The sequence below is a fragment of the Ambystoma mexicanum genome, chromosome 2p (genome assembly GCF_040938575.1).
Source record: "Ambystoma mexicanum isolate Mex_15411 chromosome 2p, UKY_AmexF1_1, whole genome shotgun sequence".
In the NCBI taxonomy this organism is placed as follows: domain Eukaryota; kingdom Metazoa; phylum Chordata; class Amphibia; order Caudata; family Ambystomatidae; genus Ambystoma; species Ambystoma mexicanum.
In genome coordinates this window covers 143,848,724-143,871,171 of record NC_090923.1, presented here as the reverse complement: position 1 = coordinate 143,871,171, position 22,448 = coordinate 143,848,724, and the positions used below count along the sequence as shown (strand labels likewise).

Genomic DNA, 22,448 nt, shown 5'->3' with positions numbered 1-22,448 from the left:
TAAGACCCACATCACTGGCCCTCACAGAACAGTGACAAGCATGATTGGGAATAAATGCACATGCCGATTTCTCAAACAAGAGAGCAGCAATAATTATAATAGGCAAGAGATTAACAATGATCCTAGGAGGTATTGGCAAAGGGAGAATGAAGCAGTGCTCGCGATACTGGATATGGAGGAGCATGGTAGTGGGGATTTGTTAGAAGGATCAATTCTCGTACCATTATTACAGTAGGCAAAGGATAAGCACTATTAGCATAAAGCAGTAATTTTAATGGTTATTGGCTGCATTCCAAGCATTCTGATAGCATGAAGGCAATCAAAAGCATTTGAGACTCAATGAAGGCGCACTACAAAAAAAGCTTCATCCTCAACATGACAGACACCCATTTCCCATCCCAAAATGAAAGCTAAAGCAAAAAAGAAAACAATGTTTTTCTTTCCTATGAAGAAACCCTTCACTGCTCCTTGTGATAAGCAGGTCAATATTTCTCCATTAACCCTGGAAACAGAAAACCGAACAGATTTCAAACAATCAAGGTTAGGAACGCTCAAACAAAGGCAGGTTCACTGAAACAGCTTATAGCCCCCAATAGTATCATTGATCACCAATCATTACATTCGTAGCCCTCTATATCGATGTCCTGCTGTGCAAGCAAAAGATCCAAGCCAACACAGGGAATGCTTCACCAACACACAATAGGGACATCATGGACATAACATACATGACGTGCCCAGAAGCATGCAATGGGGCGCAGATGGAACAAATGCATGTTTGGATCAGGCTCGTGAAAAGCTGCCGTTCAGGTACGTGGGAGGTTATATTAGAAGCAATTTGTTCACTGGATAAGAACATTCTAGGGTTGTGGTCTTGTTGAGATTCAACAGCAGCGCACAAGTGAACAGCAGCCTTTCTATAGATTTTAGGACTCTACAAGGTCAACATTTGTTTAAAGTCTACACCTTACACGGCCTTGGAAATTCCAAGTTAAACAGGATAGCCTACCCTCGATACTCAACCGAGGATGCCTCAAATTATCCTCGGAGCTTTTGCCCCAATACATGGAAACGCCAGCACATATTAAACATCGATTGCACCATTATATGTTGATACACAGCTGTTCTAGCCATCAAGCTGGGAGATCCAGAGTGGCACAGATAACATTGAAGAAGTCAGAAAGAAACCTGGTTCACTAGCCCAGTGTATAAACAAGGCAATACATCATTCCTCAGAATATCCGGAGTCTAAAGCAGCCAGAGGGTTTCCAAATTCGGTTACTAATTTAAGGCTGTGGCGAAAGATCTACCAGACCTATGGATTCTGAAATGGTTTTAAAAACAACGGCTGCAATGCTGCTGGCCAATCAGGACCTGAAAGATGAAGAATCATGTATTCTAATGCCGACTCAGTCACAACTGCATCACAATAGAACAGTAACCAGAATAACAAAATAGTTGTAGGTGGGTGTTCTATGCAGTTCGAACACCGATAAGGCTACCCAGTTCGAACACCGATAAGGCTACCCGAGTGGAAGGGAGGCGGCTACAGCATTGGTTTATACCCAGGGAGATTGCTTCTTTACCAAAAAAGCACCCAAATATGTACATTTAGTAGGCGTTTAAATTTAGGGCTCTGGCTTCATACGTGTAATGGCAGGCTTTTCAATATTCCCCAGCTCTCCCAATTGTTAGGTCCTTTAACCACTCAGGTATTGATTGGATTTGAATAGATATACCATGTTAAGAACAAACTGCAAACTTTTTGGTCGAGCCAACACCAGAAAGTGGCCACGATAAACAATGTTACGTTACCTTGCATTTGTATAGCGCCTCCTGGGTGCTAAGGAGGAGTATGACAACACATTCAGTAGTGTTAGGGAGAGGCAAAGTTGGGTAGATCGTGGGGATGAGGGCGAGGGATAGATTAGATGCTTCAGAAGGCAGCAGAAGGAAGAGGAGCTTGTACAATTGGACCAAATTGATCATGGGACTCTACGGGGCGCAGTACCAAGAGGAGAAATAGCTGGGGAGATCCGCTCAGCACAAGGGGGGCATGTCTGGAAATGACGGCGCATGGTGAGCCTCGGCATGAAGTCATGTCCAAGAAAACTCATGTGGCAAAGCACTTTCACTTATTCCCCCCCCCCCCACCCCCCTCCAAACATTTGGGAGGGGTTATTTCAGAAATCCGAATTGGCGAGATTTGCAAAAGCTCCTTGAAAAGGGTTTCCATGGACACCAAACCCCTAGGCTTGTGCTCAAAGTGCTTAAGGCCAGACTGAGTCTTCCACGGTGTCATGGTGAGCCAAGGCATGCAGAAACCCTTGTTTTTTGATGCATGTGTAGGGGGTTTGTGTCTGTTGTCTTATGGCTGCATCAAAAGCACTTGAAAATGATACATTTAAAGCAAATAATGACCTAACCAGCTAGTATAAAAAAGGGGAATTACATATTCTTCCGCCCCCACAACCAAAAGGCGTGGATGAGTACATACAGTAGCACTCGGCTAGATTCTAGTAATATTTATTTAGCTTTTGGAAAAGAACACTTTGATCCAGACAGAGCAAGACATTACAAACATGTTTCTACAGCTTAAAACATGGTGTAGCGTAACATGTAATCACATACTAAACCCAATTCAGTTTAGCATTTCTAAACAGAGATGGGTATAGATTTTGTAGCTTAGTACAGGCCCACCTCCATACTCCCCTTCTGCTTCTTTATGGTTGACCGATTTAAAGATGACATGGCTGCTCTTTTGTAGGCCAAGGCCCTGGGTCTACAAAGACAAAGGACTCCTCCCCTCACCTTCCGTCAGTCTGTCTGTCTGTCTGTCCTGGGGTAACCTGCCGTTTCCTTTCATGAAGAAGTGCATTCCTACTTTAAGAGGCGTGAACTCTCTGGGCCAGAGGGAGGAACATTTGGTTGCTTTTTGAGTGAAGATTCATCCGTTTCAACAACTAGTGGCTTCCATAAATAGAGTTTCTTTATTTTACTTGCCAAACCCTTGGCTTGTGCTTCTGGCCAAAGTGTGCAAGGACCAAAAGCATGCCATTGCATTAATCGGACTACAGAGTCTTCCACACTGTCATGTCGGCATGCTGAAGCCCTACCAAGAAGGCACAGATGGCAAAGCACTCATGTTCATTTCCCTAGACCTCCCCCCCACAAAGTTTGGGAGGAGCTGTATGCCAGAAGTCTGAATTTGCCAATTTTTGCAAATGCGCTCTGAAAAAGAGAACTAAACCAACTCCGATTTATGGGAGGGTGTGGTTCCTCAGTAATGTCCTGGGCCGAAGGCAAAAAGTGCTTAAGGAAACGCAATCTTTTGGAGGACTGGTTATAGAAGTGGGAACATGCACGGTTAGGTTTTCCATAAATCCGAGCAGGATTCAAAAGGGATTGTGTGAATCTAGAAGCAGTATCTACACAAAAGGTACCAGACGTTCCCTTGTTTTTGCAAATACACGCCATTACATGCCTAGGTGGTGTGTGTATATATGGGTGCCACTGTGCAATTCGACCCTAGACATTATGGGCCGCAGATTACTTTAGGTACCCCTACTACTGAGTAGAAATATCTCATAACTAAGCACAATGTAGTAAAACCTTATGATCCGGAGAAAAGGCGGGCAAAGAAAAACTCGATTACCATTCTTCAATGAAGAATACCATGGAGGACTTGGACTTATGTATGGGGCGAGGCACAAATATAGTATTGATCCTTATCAGGAAGATGGGTGAAGAAACTAAAATGTGAGGCAATATTTTCAAAAACATTAAAAAGGGACTCGAGTATCAGGATATATACATCTCCCACTACAGGCCCTTAAAACGTCCACTAGCCAATGGCTACTAATAATTAACTCTTGGCAAGTAGTGTGCTCTGTGCATCTGGAAAATGGCGGGGGCGAGTGACTTTAGGCCTGGGCAGTAGCTTTGCAATTAGACATTTTTATACCTGCACCCGGTAGAAACAACCATTGCGGGCCTTGTTTGACATGCACACCACTAACTCTTTTATACATCCAGCGAATCTAACTATCAAGAATACAATAGGTTGCTTTGTTGGGGTTCAGATAGTCAGATTGCAGATTGAGGTCAAGATGGGCAAGGCATCAGGACCGGAACAAAATTGACTTTACTAGTGAAAAAAAATAAAAGCAATAAAAAAATAAATAAATGCCAACCTTAATTCAAGCATCGATATGCAGATCAAAGTACCATGCAGAACAAGGATCACATTGTTGCTTCAAATCTGGTTTTATGCTCATTGCTTGTGGGTTAGTGTCATCAAGCTGGGCAAGCGAGAGGCGATTTGACAACATGGCTTTACCTGCAAAGTTTTATCTGATCCACCCACATGTTCTTTATTCACAAACACATTTGGCACAGTCTTTTGTCCAGTCATCTCAAAGAGTATTTCTTGAATGGTGGATCCATCATCTATTTAAAAAAAAGAAAATAAAAAAAAAAGTTAAACCAAAAAGGCCATTCTGCAACATGTTCAACAAATAAAAAAAAAATTCAGCAGAGTTCACACAAGCCCTTTCCGTTTGTGATGAGGAACAGAACATTTGAGAACCGTACAGGTCATCTCATCTACCCTGTAGCAATTATCAGCAATGGTGCTCTACTCCTACAGAGCATATGGTTTGGACCTTAAACTAAAACGGGAGAACCTATAGCATGAAGGGCGAGGATTGCCAACTCGGGGTGTAGGATGCATTCTGAGAGGGACAAATCTCACTCCTGGGTTCCAGTTCTCTTTTTGGGGTTCAGGCTATCTTTTTACCATCCGATAGCAGCCTCATCAGTATCCCCAGGTCCCAGATCTTTAAATCCTCTGCTCTATCCAGTTACTTCTACTGCTCCATCTAGATACTTGTACTGTAGTAGCCAGTGGCCCCAAGGGCCTGGCTAGCAGAGGCTACATGCTTTTCCCTTAAAAAGACTTTAGAAATAAAGATGCAGACACCAGGATAATGAAAGCATTTACTCAATCTGCAACATTTGGTTTTCTTTGTGTGTATGGCGTTTTGGGTTATGGGGCTAGATGGAATGGTCATTCAAAGAAAGGGTAGGTGAATAAAGGAACAGAACTCCCTTGCCCAAGAATAGGCAGGGGAGGGGAGAAAATCTAAAGACCAACTGATGAGAAACTAACCTCAGACATTACATTAGTTTATTTGGGAATGTTCCAGAGCAGCATTATTGAACATGCATGAGCCGCTTAAAAACAAAGCATTATACATAATTAACAAAATGTTAGCTTGGGGAGTCATGTGCAATTTAAATGTTTTCCCCTTCTAGGTACTAGCTCTTGCCTACCAGGTAAAGCCCAATACCCAGGAGCTGTGATTAGCTCCTGCTAATCAGAGGAAACGGTCTGGTGCCGAATGGACGATAATCGAGCATCGAAGTACAAAAAGGGAGACATCAAGTCCAACAAATTACAGAATTTATTATGGTGATCTACAGAGTGGCCATAAAGGGGGGGGGGGGAGACTACATGGTTGGCTTCTCACAAGCACCTCCTAACACCCAACCACTTTAATCACACAAAACCACTTTAGCCTGTCTACTGCAATAGAACATGTGTGAATATTGCCAGAAAACTGCAATTAAAGATAGGTAACAGCGATATCGCGCCTAGAAGACATTAAGATAACCCGTCTATCGCGCTTAGAAGATGCATTATATTCGCTTGTTCACGACAGGAAGACGACCTACTACAGCATCCTGGCTAGTGCACCTAGAGGACACACGCAGTGGCGTCAACAAGGCTCCATCCGATCCTCCAAGAACTACTAACGCACCACTGGTAGACACCGGCCGCAGGCACAGCTACTGACGCACGCACGCACGCGATATACCCATGACAAAATTAGGATGCCCTCTCCCGACCTGCCTCAGCATCTCCCAGGCAGCCCACCTAACTACTTATCTTGGCCTTGGAGATTTTCCCATACTCTGGACTGTGGCCCAAGTGGCACCACGACCACGTCAAGGCCACATTATTGGGAAAAGGCGCTATATAAAATGGTCCCTACAATGCATTGTACTTTACATGGATGCAACAATGATCGAGTGTTATTACCTCAGGCACCTTCATTAATACATTTTCCAACAAAAGCCCAAGGCTCGATAAACAATACAGGTTGTTTCTCCTGCTGAAAGTACAGTTTTATCTATTTTTTAGGCGCCGAAAGCCTCCAAGCATCGGGGCGACGTGGTAAGACACATACAAATGGCAAAAGACAAGACAAAGATAGAGGACACTGGGCGAGCCAAGACAAAGCGAGGAGCCGTCAATTAATTAGGATCAAATGTCTTCATTTGAAAAGGAACGTTTTCAAAGTTTTTCTGAATAGGAGCTGATTGGGTTCCAGTCTGAAGGAGTTTGTTCCAGCTAGCGGCTGCACAGTAGAGAAATGCGCTACCTAGACCATTTGCTTTCTTATGTGAGCCGACCACAATGAGCCCCTGAGCTTCGTATCTCAACGCTCGGGCATGCGTGTATCTGACAATTATTGATTTAAGGTAGACTAGAGCTTTTCCATACAGGCACAGTGGGTCCCTTCCTGCCCCCAAAGAAAGCCATGCCCCCCCCCCTTACAGCCCCCCCGAAGCCCCCATGTGGTTTATTTGGGCATGTAAGAAAGGTGGAGTGAGGCGTCGTGGGACCATCAGCAACATCAGTTTACCAATAAAACGCAGGCACAACCTGCCACAGAGGAGACAAGGGAAGGGTAATTCCCCCAGACCAAGAACCAAATAAGGCTTGGAGTGGTTCGTTTTGGTATCGCACAGACAGGAGGAGGGTGGAGAGTGAATGGACAGAGTAAAAAAATTAAATAAAACAAACACACATTCCTCTGACTTCTAAATTGCTAAGCACCATAATAGCCGTTACCAGCCAGCCAATGGAACTGGTCAGCCTCGAAGGATGGCAGGATTCGAATTCGCCAAATGATCACCAGCCCTATGTCAAAGGCAACCACTAACCTTGTTGAGCTACCCACTAGACAGAAGACTTTTCAGAGACCGAGATGCTGTGTGCACCACAAGCCTTTGATTAAAGGAGTTATTTAAGTGGATGCATCGTTAATTTATACATTGCTGCACAAATGGTAGCTTGTTAGATGGGCTAACTTGTATTCTTGAGAGAGACCCAAGAACATTTGTATATATCCGGAAACTAATAATTTCTATGGAAAACAAACCAGAAGCCTTGATAGTGGATTTGGGTTAAGAAAACTCAACTCAATAAGTCAGCGTAGTAGAGAACCTAAACACAAACATTCTTGCACAACAGCCAGGAAAATAACTAATGTTAGCACTTAGTAACTTACAAAAGGTGATGAGACCATGTCAATTATGTTTATGACATTTTCAATTACATTTCGAGATTTGCTGGTTGCATGCATACATTTGTGAATGTTTAATAAAAATGGACGTTCTTTTCTTACTTTGTTATTCGTGAACCAGGGTCACACTATTTTTGAAACTATGGTTACACCAAGTGCATTTGTAATTTTAGCTTGTTCTGAACACAACTCCAATCATCAGCAATATGCTCTGTAGATCTATGTATTGAATGGGGAATGATCCCTCAAACTTTTAACTGGGTCTCAGGGTAATGGTGGCTGTGCACATGCTCGGTTGCCTATATATATATATACACACACACACACACAAATGCACGAGGAGGGGTTGCGGGGGACCACGTTTTTCATACATGGGAGGCAGAAGTTAAATGGCTATGCAGAACAAATCTGAGAGGAGGTGCAGTGAAGAGCATCGCTAGTAGAGATCAGAAGGTAGGTTTGAAGTTCCTTCAGAAAGTGGGACTGTTGTATATCTTTCCATGGTGCTAAATCTGCAAGGAGGCAGAAAAGTGGGCTATGAATTCCCTTTGCAATAGGTCAGATAGTGGTGGTAGTACCAGCAGGTGCTACAATTATCAAAAAGGCTTCCTGTGATTCATACTTCAAAATCAAACACCAACGTTTGGCAAAATCTTGGGAAAGAATTAGGTTACCCCCAACTTGAATAATGGTGCAAGACCTAGAAATTGACAGGTCAACTAAATGGCATACAGCAAACGTTCATGAATTAGACACTAAATAGCACAAAGAACTAGCTACAAATGGTGACAATCATGGATACTATTGGATCTTTAATCATGGATAATATTTCGGACATGTGGTAACGATACATTTTATTTTTATGACGTATCCACGATTGTCACCATTTGTAGCTAGTTGTTTGTGCCATTTGGTGTCTAATTCACCAAATAGCAAAATATTCCGAAATATTCCAACCGACCAAGTAAATTGGTTACCCAGTTTAAATGCAATGGAGCCCATTAGCTACAACTAGCAGACGACATTCAAGCAGTAACATTCGAACAATGCCAATCTGGCATGACTAAGCACTCTTCCATTTACGAAGGTCACTTCTGACTGTAGATTAACGCCGCATAGGGTCATTTAAAATAAAAAGGAAGCAGTTATAGGAAAATTAGTTTACATCAAAAGTTAAGACAGCACTCTTGCAACACTACAGCTGACACGTTTATAGAGTGAAAGCAATGTTCACGGACACCAATATCAAAGAAACTTGATATGTAGGGCAGTTCCTTACCAGATTCATCAAGTTCGAAAGCATTGTATTCGACACCCATTGAATTAAACAGCTCCTTCACCTGTGCAAAACAAAAGCAGACTGTGAATGTCCTGTAAGCCCGTTTCAGAAGGGATATACATTAATACAAATAACCGCGGGAGGGCGGCGGTTAGGAGTAACTAGCCCAATCTCATCATGAAACAAGTCAGACGAAAATCTCACGGACGTTCTTTGGATGCAATATGTGGAGCAGGTACCTCTGAAGTGCCAGTAATAGCAAGGTTACATGCCAATATACATAGGAAACTGCAACATGCCATCCCTTATAAAGCCCTTGGATCATTGACTAGATAACCACCACATTTGGCATGCAAATGGTCGTGCTGGTGAGAATCCATGTAAGCAAAGATGTATGCTTTACTTTGAAATTATGCATACTTCAAATATTGCAGCTGGCAAACTTGTATTAGAATACAAATGAAAAGGAAATGTATATTTTTGACATTAGCAGTTTAGTCATAACGTGATTTAAAAGGTGAAACTTTTGCATTAGAATTCAGACAGGGAGAAACGGTATACGGGGAGGGACATTTAGGTGTATTTACCCACCCATTGCCATGGCCAGTCAATGCTAATCCCTACGGCCATTCCGACCCACTTGCTGCCCCTCCCAAAACGCATCTTCATGGGATCTCTTTGAGCTAGCTTTACCCAGCCTTGGTATCCAACTTGAGGATCCTAGTGACTGCTAGTGATTTTTCGAAGTGGTTGCTAAGGCGTTGTTTTTCCCAAGGTAGTCTAATTCGTTAATGACTTACTTGTGACTGTAAATGAGCAACCAGTAGGAAAAAAAAAAAAGTTTAGACATGTCCACCTACTCGATTAATAAGCACTGTGTCCGAAGTCCTGCTAAAAACAAGCATTGGCCAAGCCAACAGTTTCAGCTTCTATACAAGTATTAGGCATTTGCCAGGCATGACTATTATACGCGCAGCTAGCTACTCGTACAATTTTGCAGCTGCGACCATCGTTGGTCAGTACCACTATGACGGACCCTGCCAAATGCTTTTCCCGTGCCTAAACAAAAGCCAAAAACAGTTGCTCATGTCGATGCTAGTTTCAAATGTCACAATAATTAGTCAATTCATGAACTTCGTGTCGTTCTCCAATGCACAATATCCTTGTTGTGACCCGCAACTGAGTTGCAACTCTGCTAGAGTGCACGCAACAACTAAAGAGTCATATTACCCCGTTTCCATGTCAGAAATAGGTCCTGCTAATCTTTTTATGGTAGACTGAAAAATTAGCTAAGTAATAAGTATTATAATATGGCAACTGTATTGGCATTCAAATGCCCACTACCATAGGTGGTCAGGTGCAACAGGGATTGAGATTAACATTACAAATAAAGCCCAAAGTTCTCCCAATGAAAGATGGGCCTGTGCAGCTAGTCTTACAGGGTCCATGTATTTGTCCACTGGTTATTGAATGGGAATGCACACATAAAAAGTAAGACACATTTCCAACTCACCAATTCACAGTACCATCTTAATTATTTCACTGTACAAATGATGTGCTACAACGCTGCTCTACACCATCATGTAGTTTTAAACCGACTGCTGCCCAAAGCTGGTGAGCTAAAGCTGAAAAGCTGGGGGGGGGGGCGTAGGGGGTCACGTTTTTCTTCTGGTGCCCTCCTAAAATCACTAACCCTTTTCCCGTTTGCACACCCACTCATCCTCAAGGTGGATGCATGTGATTATTTGGCCAATTGCCTCCCTTGGCAAAGCTGCCAGGACAAAGTGTTCTGCACACACAAAGATGTCCAAGAGTGTCCACGTTGTGGCAGATGGTGCAATGTTGTATGGATGGGAATGTGTGAAATGCTACCTGTATTAACAGTTGAAGAATTTAGCATCAGGGCTAAATTGTCAGCACAGTAATATTGCAGGCTCATGGCAGACAAGCTAGGTGGGCAACAGTTAAGGAGAAGACGGAAAGGTGCTACAATATTGCAGTATTCAGGTCGTTTGCCAGGCAGATTTGGAGAAATGCAAGTCATCACGCAATTAGGTGACTGGCAAGACCCAGGCAAGAGTTGCACAGTGAAGAATAAAAGTGGAATGCTCTTGGTAACAGAAGATTGTGGTACCCAGTGATCGACCCCGAACAAAGCACAGCACCTTGATGTCAAAAAAGGTTATGACAGAATGCAATTTATGCGAGTGTGCAAGGATTAGGTTTGTTTTTATTTTTGCTATGCAAAATGCTGTCCTTTACTCCGAGGCAGCAAATCCAGATAACCAAGCCTCACTTTCCAATGCTACATTATCTCTGACAATAGCTCTCGAGCTCTTCGCTCAACCGCCTCCAACTTCCTCAGGGTCAGTCGCTTCTCCAAGCAACAAGTTGGTGGTAGATCTCCCTCTTCGGCTGGGGCCTCCCTCTGGAACAGCCTCCCTGAAACTTGAGGAGAACAATCTTCGGTTCCGGATGCACTTTAAAACCTTCCCCTTTGCTTCTGCTTTCTCTCCCCCATCCCGTGCTGAAGTCCTGCTGATACTGATACTGCAGGATTACCAGGTCACCCTTCTGATCTCAGGCCCAAGCCCTGCCAGTTGCACGCCTGCACTGCCTCCCTGGCAAACCCTGCACCTGGGGACTGTTTTTCTGTATCCCTACAGTTCCCCCCCACACCCTCTCCCCATCAGCACTTATGTCTGCACTCACCCTGCACTTGCAACCAGCTGGTCGTTCCTTTATCTCATTTATTATCCCATGTACCCATGTACTGCACTTTCCCCTACCCGGTGCAATCTGAATGACACCTGGCCTAGTAAGATCGTTGTCTTCCCTCTGTTCCCCCTCCCTTGCCTCGTCGCGTCTTGAAACACTCGTTTATCGGTGTGTCATAAATGCCATATCATATCAATACAAGCAGCTGCAATGCAATTTGGCAACATAGCATCCACAGAACAACATGCATTCCCGAAAAAGCCTGCCGGATTCCAATTTATTTCAACAGGCGTGGGCACCCATCATTTTAAATCTAAACAAACTGTGTACCCCATGGCCTGGAGCAACTGTAAAATCATATCTAGTCATTTGTAAATTCAAGAGCCACACGTAACAAAAAAAATACATGCAATGTTTACAAAAAGATAAAGAAATCACAATTGTTAGTACATCTTTGCGATATTGTAAACACAACGATTTTTGCATTTTAAATACAACATCAGTGTGTCTAAAAAGTGAGGAACTACGGTCTCCTGTAAGCGGCATAAGCACTGCCACAGATCTGTGCAGTGCAGCTCCTTATGTGTACTACACGTTCCGGGCAACCTAGCCCTTCGTCTGCTATGGGACGTAGATTGGTTTCTGTAAAAAATTGAATCATACGGATAAGGAATTGTTTCAGTAGAGATTGAACCGGTAAATAACTGACATGTGTTCCACAGTTATTGGCCAATAATCAAGGTAAGTATTCAAATGAACTGGGCCATCCGTCGAGAAAGAGAAGATTGCAAAAATTAACCAACTAAATTGCATCCAGGCAAATGCCAAAACGCCTACAAGTAATTTTTTGCCAACTTGTCTCGCAACGGGTCAGAACAGCTCAACTCGCAAACCACCATTGGCAAACGCACACACACTAGAAACGATTACTCCGCTCAATTGACATTAGCAGGCCTGCCAACACCACATTCCATGCATACTTCTGAACAACAAAAGAGACACTACCATTTGCCCATCCGACTACTATTTGCCAACACCACATCCACACAGCTACACTCCAAGTAGCTCGCTGAAAGACAGTGAATCCAACGCCAAGTGGGACGTACACACACCTGTGCTCTCAACCAGTCACAACTTGAAAGTCACTCCAGCTCCCACCAACTACATGTGGAAGTAAAATCACAACAGACCAAACCAAGGTAAACACTTCCTGGCTCCTTAGTTGCCACAGCAAATGAATACAACATTTTCTCCAAAAACCTTTGCAAGAGGGGCAGAAAAGTACATTTGCGCTTACGAAGAACGAACGCATCTCATCAGTGTCAAGAAACGGAAGTTGAATTCACGATCAGCCTATTCACAGTACCCAGCTCCTCCTTTAACAGCCAAGCAGGTCAAACACCTGCCAAATCTCTGGTCACACAGTATGATCGATGTTAAAGTTCAGAATGCCTTCACAATCCACAACTCCACATTCGATTTCTCGAAATGAGCAAACAACATCTCCATCATGTTGTCGACAGTGTAGGGATCCAGTCCATTCTTCAATTTGATTGTTGATATTCTTTGGTTGCTCGTGGATGGCAGCCAGAGTTGGCCACTTCTTTGCTCCGAGGGCGTATGCATGGCAAATTCCAGCTTATAAACCCAAGCCACACATCTGTCAAGTGCACATCACCACCGATTGCCACCACCTTATGGGATGTGGTTATGGTATTACAATGCACTTCTGGTGCTGGTTTACAAAGTAGAAACATCATTAGTGGTCAGCTGCCTCAGAATGTAATGCTCTTTCTCCGCAACCCCCCTTGCAGGACAAACTACACCCCAGAAGTGCCCAAGCGCCCTATACCGGATGCCCTTTTCCACCATAAATGACACTGCGCAGGCAAAATTAGGCTTTCCTGTCACAGGGCAGCACGTAACTTCGCACCACTGGTCCATTCATGCAAAATGAACAGAGCACTATTTTTGGGTCTGCAATGGTCAGGCTTTTAGACCTCCCAAAATGCTGTGGTGCGTCTGGGAATGTTCAAACCAGGACTGTAAAAGCCAGACAGGAAAAGCCCTTTAGCCAGGAACAGGCATGTTCCATAGACAGGAGAGTTGAAGGGAAATATGGGCATTTAATGACAGTGGGTTTGGACCACAATCCCTTTGGAAATAGAAGGCCTGGATGGACTGGGCTTCCAGGCAGATCTTGAGACCCGCTAGGATCTTTATTGGATGGTTATAGAACCAAGGCCTAACATAAGAAGTGTCACATAGCAATTTGCTATGCAATTCTGTAGGTTTGCTCATCAAATTGACAATTATGTATCAAAGCTAGCTATTTAAGTTATCGTGTAAATGGTACCACAGCTTCTCTTGCACTCGAGGCTCGCTTCACCCTCTTTACTCTGTTCACTGCAAGTTCAAAGGGGCTAATGGAGAGAGAAAGCAGCAGTACTCATCTTCTCCACTCTTGTGTGGGATTGCTAGGCAAGACATGCCCTTTAAAGTATTTTGAAACCGGAAATAATCAGGATGATCATTTTATTAAGGCAACTATATCCTGTCTTGCAAAGACCAGTGCGTGTTAAATTGAATCATGCAATTTAATTCCTCAAAATGTAAGTTGTTACATAATTACAGTATTGATACCACGAAACACTGCATCATCTCCATTCTTTACAGTACATTTTCGGTTAGTGTATCCAAATCTCATAGTGCCCACTATATTTCATTTTGTTAGGGAGGATGCATCATATTAATGAGGGAACACTTGAGATTGTACATGGTCATACAGTCAAATGCTTTTGATGGCAAACCTAGTTTTGTAATTTGCTGGTTGCATTCATCTGTGCAACTAGTGCTCAACCCATGAGTTGATGCCATACTCCTTGACATTCTCTATGATCATTTATGACCCGGTTGCTTTATACTAGCTACCCTGAAAGTGAGATGGCCTGCAAACTATTATATTCCCCCTAGGTTGCACAATTCTCTGCCTGCTATGCCAGCCACTCTGCTTAGTCTCTTAATTTACTTCCTCTTACAAAATACACACCTCCAACTAGATGTTTATTCAAAGTAGAGATCAATAATTCCATCCAGTGACCTTACACAGATCTGCTGCGCTACCATACACTGTAGTTAGCCTCCAGAGCTCAATTCTCTTTGCATTATACATCAGCACCTCGAGGAGAGAGCTGGCAAAACGATTTACAGACCTGATCATATAGGTTTATGTGTGCATTCATGCAGCTAACCTCTCTTTACAGACACTCATCCAGGGTTTTTTGCCCACTTGCGTTTAATGATGGGCGAGTACCATTGTCAAGTTATGTTTGAAACTAACATACTTCGCAGTAAGTGTCATAACGGTTTCACTCTTCATGGCTGACCTATGCACGGCTGGAAGCAGTGTAGCAAACAAAGTGGGTTTGTGGTGACATGCAGAACGCACATTTAAATTTGTCGTTATCCGTTGCCATGGGTTGAGTCAATTTCTAGGTAAACCAAGTTACTTAACTTGCTGGTCTAGTGGAATTTTAAAGAATTTGCAAGGCCTGACTACTCTCACTAACGTCTTCGGTACACAAAACTGTTGTATTGTTGCTCATTTTATGTCTTGGGTACAAATAACTTCTGGTGATAATTGTATTATTACAACTTTGCTAATCATTAACAAACTCAGCATCAATTTTTGAAAACTAATTTATGCCTCAAGGTGTGCAAGAGTCAGGACTCCCCTTAGGCTCAACCTGGGTTGCAGTTAACAGGTTCTGTTATAGAAGGCAGCATGTAAATCATAAGTCAAAAGGGTGCAAGGTATCCTTATCGAAATTACAATTTCACATCTACTGTGTGTGTCAAATCGGATTTGATTTCATCCAGGAGAATCACTGATGGGGTGGGAGGACCCGGCCCCATTCCATGAGACATCAAGGATGTTTCACCACACAAAAGAGAGGGGTGGTGATAGTGGTCAACAGCCTGGGTTGGTGGATAAGGTTCTCAGGGATCCGGAGGGTTGTTATCGGTTTCTTTAGGGGAAGATACAGGGGAAATAAACACAGTGGGTACAGTGTAGTGCCCAAATGGAGGACATAGCTTTCTAGGAAGCGGCTAACTCAAGTGGTTTTTGCAGGGCCCCCCTAGTAGTGGGAGGGAATTTTAACATGTTTTTCGACCCGATCAGCAACAGAACGAGGATGGGACATGGGTCTACCGAAAGAAGGGGATTCAAGCAATAAACCAGGACTTCGGCATTATGGAGTCCCTGACCCCTCCAGTTTCCGGAATCCCTCCCCCCTTCACGATTCATACTCAAGGATAGACCATATCCTAGTATGATGATCCACATATCTGGGTCTAGGGTGGAGCTGGTGCCATGGTTGGATCAGGCCTTAGTGCGGGTGGGGGAGGGAAAGAGTGGGGCCTGACGCAGAAAGGAAGGTGAAGTGTAATAACGCCCTCCTAAAGGATAAAGAGGTCTCTCAAAGTCTTACTACGGAGATTATAGAGTACTTTGAATGTAAAGGTAATGGCTACAAGGGATTGGAACCAATACAGGGATTGGGACCAAAAGAAAAAATGCAAATCCAAAAAAAAAAAAAGAAAAAAAAGGCTTAGGCAGGAAGACGACCTAAGGGCAAAAGATGAGGCGGGCAGCCAGGGGGAGAGTTCTCAACAAATACACGACACCAAGGCTAGCAAATGAATCTTAAAACCTATAAGACCCAGTTTAAGAATCTGATGCTCCATGATACAGAGAGGAAATTACTGTTTCTCAAACAAAAATACTACGAAAAGGGTGACAAGGCTGAAAAGATCCTAGCGTGGAGATTGAGGGAGTATGGAAAATAAGACTGTTGGATATCAGACTGGTTAGAGCTGGAAGTATTACCAATTAATATACAAGTCTGAATGTGGGGGCAAAGGGGTCAATGGATCCGAGGAGGATAGCTTAACGGCAACGTGCACGTCTTGGAAACAAGACGTCACGAAGCAACAAAGGTTCGATTCCCGGGTCCGTGCTTAAGAAACCTCTGGGTGTTTAAGCGCGTTATAACTACGCAACGAAGACAAAAAAAAAAATAAAATAATAAAAAAAAAAAAAACACACACAATTACGCAACATAAAAACCCAACAATTCCTGTAACAGCGCATCAATGCCCGCGGGCTGTGCGAGCGCTTTAAAATTGCAGTATATGGCCAAACTCATGGAAAAGATGGGACTGACGAGAAATACAGAAAAAGGGTGTCAGCACTATACAAAGCACCATTATCACGAGTACAGGTTAATGGTAGACTTCCCGCTCCATTTCATTTGACTACAGGCGTGCCCTCTACTGTACGCTCACAATGGAGCACCTGGCGATTACAATTATTATCTGAGACATTAGAGTCCTTCGTGGGGTTGACCATTAACATGACCAAGTCATCCATTATACCGTATCGCACCCTGTGTTCCAGCCTACATAACAAGAGGAAGATACCGGTCATGAAGGTAGAGAAGGAGTCGATCAAATACCTTTGCATTCTCCCACCGAGAGACCCATTGACTTAATCAGCTTTAAATAGTGACCCGCTCATAGAAGCCATTAAACTAGACTTACGAAGATATGGCCTTCTCATATGGTCTTGGTACAGCCGGATGAATATTCTTCCTCGACTCCTATACTTATACATAGCGTAACTTACAAGACGCCTGGATCGGTTTTTCCAGGATCTCCGTGCAGTGGTGGGCAAGTTCATGAGGCAGAGCAAGTGTGAGGCTCAAGGCTTCCACTCTCACCATCCCGAGGGACTAATGGAGGGTTTGGATTGACAGATTTCTTACCGAGCAGCCCAACTGAGAGTCCTTCTTGAACACATGAGGTACAACCTAGGAACATATCTGGAGGACCTGGATACACATCCAGCTAAATAGACTTGCTCCGGGCTCCACTCAAAGACATACCAACCATGGGGGTGCTGTCCTTGTGGAGAACAAAATCTACCTTCATGGACCTCTCACCATGACCGTCTGGGGTTCCCCCCCTCCTCCCAAAGAACTAGTATGGCAGGGCTTCCAGTGCACACAACAATGGTCTGACGGGTGTCTGGAAAGGCCGGGACAATCGTTTAAAGAGGTGTTTCCGGATGATTAGATTAGCGAGGTACTGGTCAAGACAAGATTACAGTCTTTGATTACGGACCAGAAATTAGGTAATAAGTTGAAACATCCACTTCCCCTTCTGAAACAGTTCTAGGTTCCTCTGTAGGTAGGAAGGGGATCATTTCTAGGATCTACAGGGTATTGATCGCATCAGTCTTGATGGGGAGACATTGTAAACAATACTGGCAGGAGATGGGGGGGGGGGGGGAGATTTCAGAAGAAAATATCTAAAATTATGTTTCATGGGAACCTGTATACCGCAGCAATGAAGCATAACTTTAAAATGCTGCATAGCAGGCACCGTGACCAAAAAAATACGATTTTCTTGGGTTAACTCCTGACTTGGATAGAGGAGAAGAAGTGGCGGATGAATGACTCCCACTCAATCCACTTCTAATGCTATTGGCAGCCCCCGCAAGCGCACATGGATGCGTATAGATATTCTAGAACATGGGAAGCCATGTTCAGGGCTGCAAGAGTAACATTTGCCCCAAGATGGAAGTGACACAGGCTTCCGGATAAAACGGAGTGATTAATAAAAGAAAAAAAGTCACAATGGAAATATATGGGTTCCTTTTGGTTGGAATGGTGACTAGCGATGGCAAAATGGATGCAGGGCAATGGAATTGAGGGTGCTGTCTGCATTTATTTTTTATAGGCTTGCCTGGCAGGGGATAACGACTCGCCTATATAGCCTTAACGGTGGCGCTGCCCCTCGCCAGCTGGATAGGGGCAGCGTCACGATTAAGGCTGAAAGGGTGAGGCCGCTGGAAGCGGAGGCCTTTTTCCTAAAGACAAACTCTTGCAAATCCGTGGGACCTTCAGGATTTGGAAAACAAGGCCTCCGCTTCCAGTGGCCTTACATTTTCTCCATAATGGTAGCTCCGGCCCACGGCATCTCTTGCTTAAAGGGATGCCTTGTAGGTGCGGCGCCACTATTATGGCTGAAATTCATTTTTTTTTCTGAAGCCGGAAGCTCTCGCACACGAGCGAGAGCTTCAGGCTGTAGAAAAAGAAAGAAAAAATAAAAACATTTTTTAAAAAAAAGCCTGTGTGTAATGGCCGGGGCTGCCAGGGAAGATTGGTGGCCGGCGGCAGGGCCCCACCTCAAAACGAGATTTCAGAGCCTGCCGGGGCCCAGCCCCGCCATGCCCCGGCCAACTTAAAGCCCTGGCTGTTCCCAGACCCCAGCACATAACCTGCGGGCACCAACCGTGGTCAGGGCTTACACACAAATCACTGCAGCAAGCGCTCAAACCCACTGAGCACATCCGTCTTGTGCATCGCAGCCGTAAAAACGTGGTGCTGGCTTCAAGTGGTCCACAACGCTGGGTGGTTGCCTGCCATGCTGGTGTTATACTGTGTATCGGGGACAGAGGGTGTCGAAAGTTAAACAAGCACATTGGAGAGTGCAGTTTATGTGACACAGGAGCCATGCAGCAGTGCACGGCACACATGTAGAGAGAAGCGCATCACAGCTGGACACAAGAAGCGTGGGTAGAACCCTCAACCCCCTAGCCACGAGGGGGCAAATCCAAGGCTCACTCCCAGTACCCCCAGCTTCTCCCCCGCCAGTGTCTGGGTTAATCTCAGGCAAACCTGCTATCAAGCATGGAGCATCGCGTAGCTCAGTAGAAAGCGGGTCCATTGCACCTTGCTCTTACTATATGGATGGGAAAGAACAGGATTTAGCCACCCCAACATGCCCTACCAACCCCCAAAACAGAGCAAGACCAAACTCTAAACAATGGTGAAGGGTACCAAACACTGTTCGATTCCAAGAGGCCAGGCTACTGGCACTGAAAAGATTGGTCTAGGCAGGCTAGAAATCTCAGTGGGCACATGGTGGTCTACCTCCCAACAGCTGCATTCTAGAGTGCAGAAACAAAGGTGGGCATGTGGCATGCGTGTTGGGGATGCATGGGACGAAAGAAAAGGCTGAGGGAGAAGGGCCAAGCCAGGAGTGAAGCTGAATCTTAATAAGTAGACGTGTGATTTTTTTGTCCAGCTGGACGCATGGGTGTAATTATAGGGGGTGTGGGGGGCACAGGGGGTTGTGTCCCTCCAAACTTCTGTGGCATGCCTTTTTGTCCCCCCCACCCACCATCTTTTTGAGGGAGGGAAGGGGGGCCTCAATCATGTAATTGGACGGTGCGAGCTCGGCTGGGGTGTCCACTAAGGCTTGCACTGTCATTACATAATGCAGAGATGCCTGGCAGCCGCGCTGCAACACATTCAGGGCTGGGATGCCCTGCGTGGTGGCCTGACTCAAAGTCAGCAGCCAGGGTACTGAACTGAGTGTTGCAGGGCATGGCGCCTGTGCTTTTATGCTAGCAGCAGCCCTTCCGGGGGCCAGCGCCACAGAGCCTCGCTTTTCGGCTTGTGCGACACACAGACAGGAAACTAGGAAGCTCATTCAGCTTCCTGGAGGTTCGCGAGTGCGAAGAAGTAACGTCAGTGTAACATGAGACGTGGCCCGGGGGGCATTTGAAAGCAGAGCAGAGGTACTTCCCCCAAAAAATAAATAAAAAAAAAAATAAAAAAAAAACACACATACATATATATATATATATATATATATATATATATATATATATATATATATATATATATATATAGTTTGTGTAGGTTTGTTGGGGAGCCCTGTCCAAGCCCTCCGAGGCAAAATGCATGCAGACTTCCTAATTAGCATATGGATTGCACCAACAGATTCACAGAAAAGTGCATTGCGAGGCGCACCATCAGCCTTTGATACTTGGAGGCACCATGGAAGTAACTTTAGAATAAGTTGCCATAAATAAGCCAAGTGACAAATAACTTTGTGGTGCAAAACACCTAAATTGCACTTTTATATGTCATTATGCTTTTCCATTATAATAGCATGATACATTAGCATAAGTTTTGAAGTGAATCAGAATCACTTACAGGGCTGCAGATAAGGCACAATGTGATTAAATAATTTGCTCAGGCTCACACACTTGGTTAAAATGGTGAAACTGGGATGTGGACAATTTAAGCGACCACACAAATCTTTCCAGGCTTAGTTGACAGATATTTATTATGGTTTTGCTTTACATTTCATGTGCTTATTATTTCTATAATACATAGAACATAATTATTTAATGTCTTGGAAGCAAACCACATTACATAATAAACTAGCCTTTCATAGTAAACTAACCATACACTATATACATCGTCATAGAAATATGCTGAGCAATGGGAGTATGGCTTTAGTTTTATTCTCCCCATTCTGCATGCAAAGCCACAATAGCATCATGCACATTAAAGTGAGCCTAACAAATCCTCCTTGGGTTTTATAGTCATAGTCATCATTTCATAAAGCATGCAACATTATGCACCTTCTCACTTCTGATCACTCCCTCCCATTCACATTTCTAAAGGGACAAAATGTCCCTGCTAATAGTACCCTCCTCCCTCTAGTCCGTGCCTAATGGCTCACATTGTAATACTCTGTTGATACAGAGCAACGCAAGGACCCCCTGCTGCCTGCAGCTCCGTGGGACATTTTCCTGGCAGCAGGTCACCTCTACCATTTTTTTAACGGGTAAGGTGTCCTTCTGCCAGGACAATGAGCGTGCTGAGCAGGAATTGCTCAGCACACATTGTCCTGCCAGCGGGACACTTTTGCCGTTGGACACCCATTGCCAAATCGGAGATGTGTCCCAATGACAAATGTCCCGGTCTGGCTCAAAAGAGCTATGGGGGGGGGGGGGCAGCTTCACCACCCCCTTGCGACTCTCCCACTCGGTACTCCACTGCTTGGAGCCATTGGAACACAGGAAAACACACCTTAATTTTAATCAGTCAGAATCTTGTAGAAAAAAAATCTATCAGTACGTAGACATAAGGTGCTGTGGAGATATATGGCATTTAAAAATCTATACCAATTATACTTGGTCACCAACTGCACCGCATTAACCAAAGGTTACTGCCTTTGAATGAAAGGAAAATAAAAAGGCAAATTGCTGACATTCCAGTGAATCTGGTCCTTTCGGCCATGGCTTTATAGTTCAGCTAGGTCAAGTCAACGTATCCCAAATTTCAGGGATCCGGGGGTGATGAAGTCTGATCTTCCCAATGGATGTTGTGCCACTAGTTCATTGTATATGTACATATAAATGTTGTGTGCACACAGTGTATGTCAGTGGAGATGCTGGTGCATTTGTGTGTGAGTGCGTGCAAGCATATGTGTGTTGACCTTTATGCCTGGGTGAATGATATGCATGGTTTGTATTTTCTAGTGGAATTAAGTTTGTGAATGTTATGGTGTCACTGGGTGCATGGCAGGCCATCTGAAGATGTGTGGGGGCCCCAATTGAATTTTAAAGATATGCCACCAGTCTTATCAAAGTTATATCAGAGCGCCAGCAATGGACTCTTGTGGTGTAGTAGTTTAGTGTTATCCCTCAGGGATTTAGGTTGTTTGACCGACGTACAAACTCACGGCGGAATTAACTGTAGTCATTTCCGCTGCAAATAAGTTTTTACCTCGGTAAAAAAAAACAAAGCAAAGTCCCCTCAAACCGCCAGTACACCCATAAACCCCCCCCCTCCCATTTACCTTTTCTCAATCCGCTGCCTCTCCTGTAACCTGCAGCGTTAGATCCATCTCTTTAATGCGTGTCGATCGGACACTGCAGCGTCGCTGGTCTTTTTTTGTTGGGTCCCCTGCCACATGTCACCAATGTTGAGGAAGCGGGGACACCCCCACAACCGCTGAAGCCAAAAATACCGAACATGGGTTGAGGGGGGCCACCCCTGCAACCACTGCTCTTCATGATCGGTATCTTCGGCTTCCAACTAATCGTGGTGACCGAATTCGGTCAAATCAACCAATCACATTTTATTCAACATTTGGCCGAAACGATCCCTCAGAGCCACCACCCGCCATACCTTCACCCCACCCCTTTTCTT

The 22,448-nt window shown here is 44.3% G+C and overlaps 1 protein-coding gene across 1 annotated transcript in view; it reads right to left on the bottom strand.

The window, feature by feature from the left end:
• The window catches only part of TXNRD3 (thioredoxin reductase 3), a 311,226-nt gene that overhangs the window by 239,786 nt on the left and 48,992 nt on the right, over nucleotides 1–22,448 (bottom strand). Inside the window, exons 2-3 of the mRNA XM_069643385.1 lie at nucleotides 8,650–8,710; nucleotides 4,337–4,446 (exon numbers count right to left, since the gene is read on the bottom strand). Coding sequence (XP_069499486.1) covers nucleotides 4,337–4,446; nucleotides 8,650–8,710 — 171 coding nt within the window. The remainder of the gene's footprint in view (nucleotides 1–4,336; nucleotides 4,447–8,649; nucleotides 8,711–22,448) is intronic.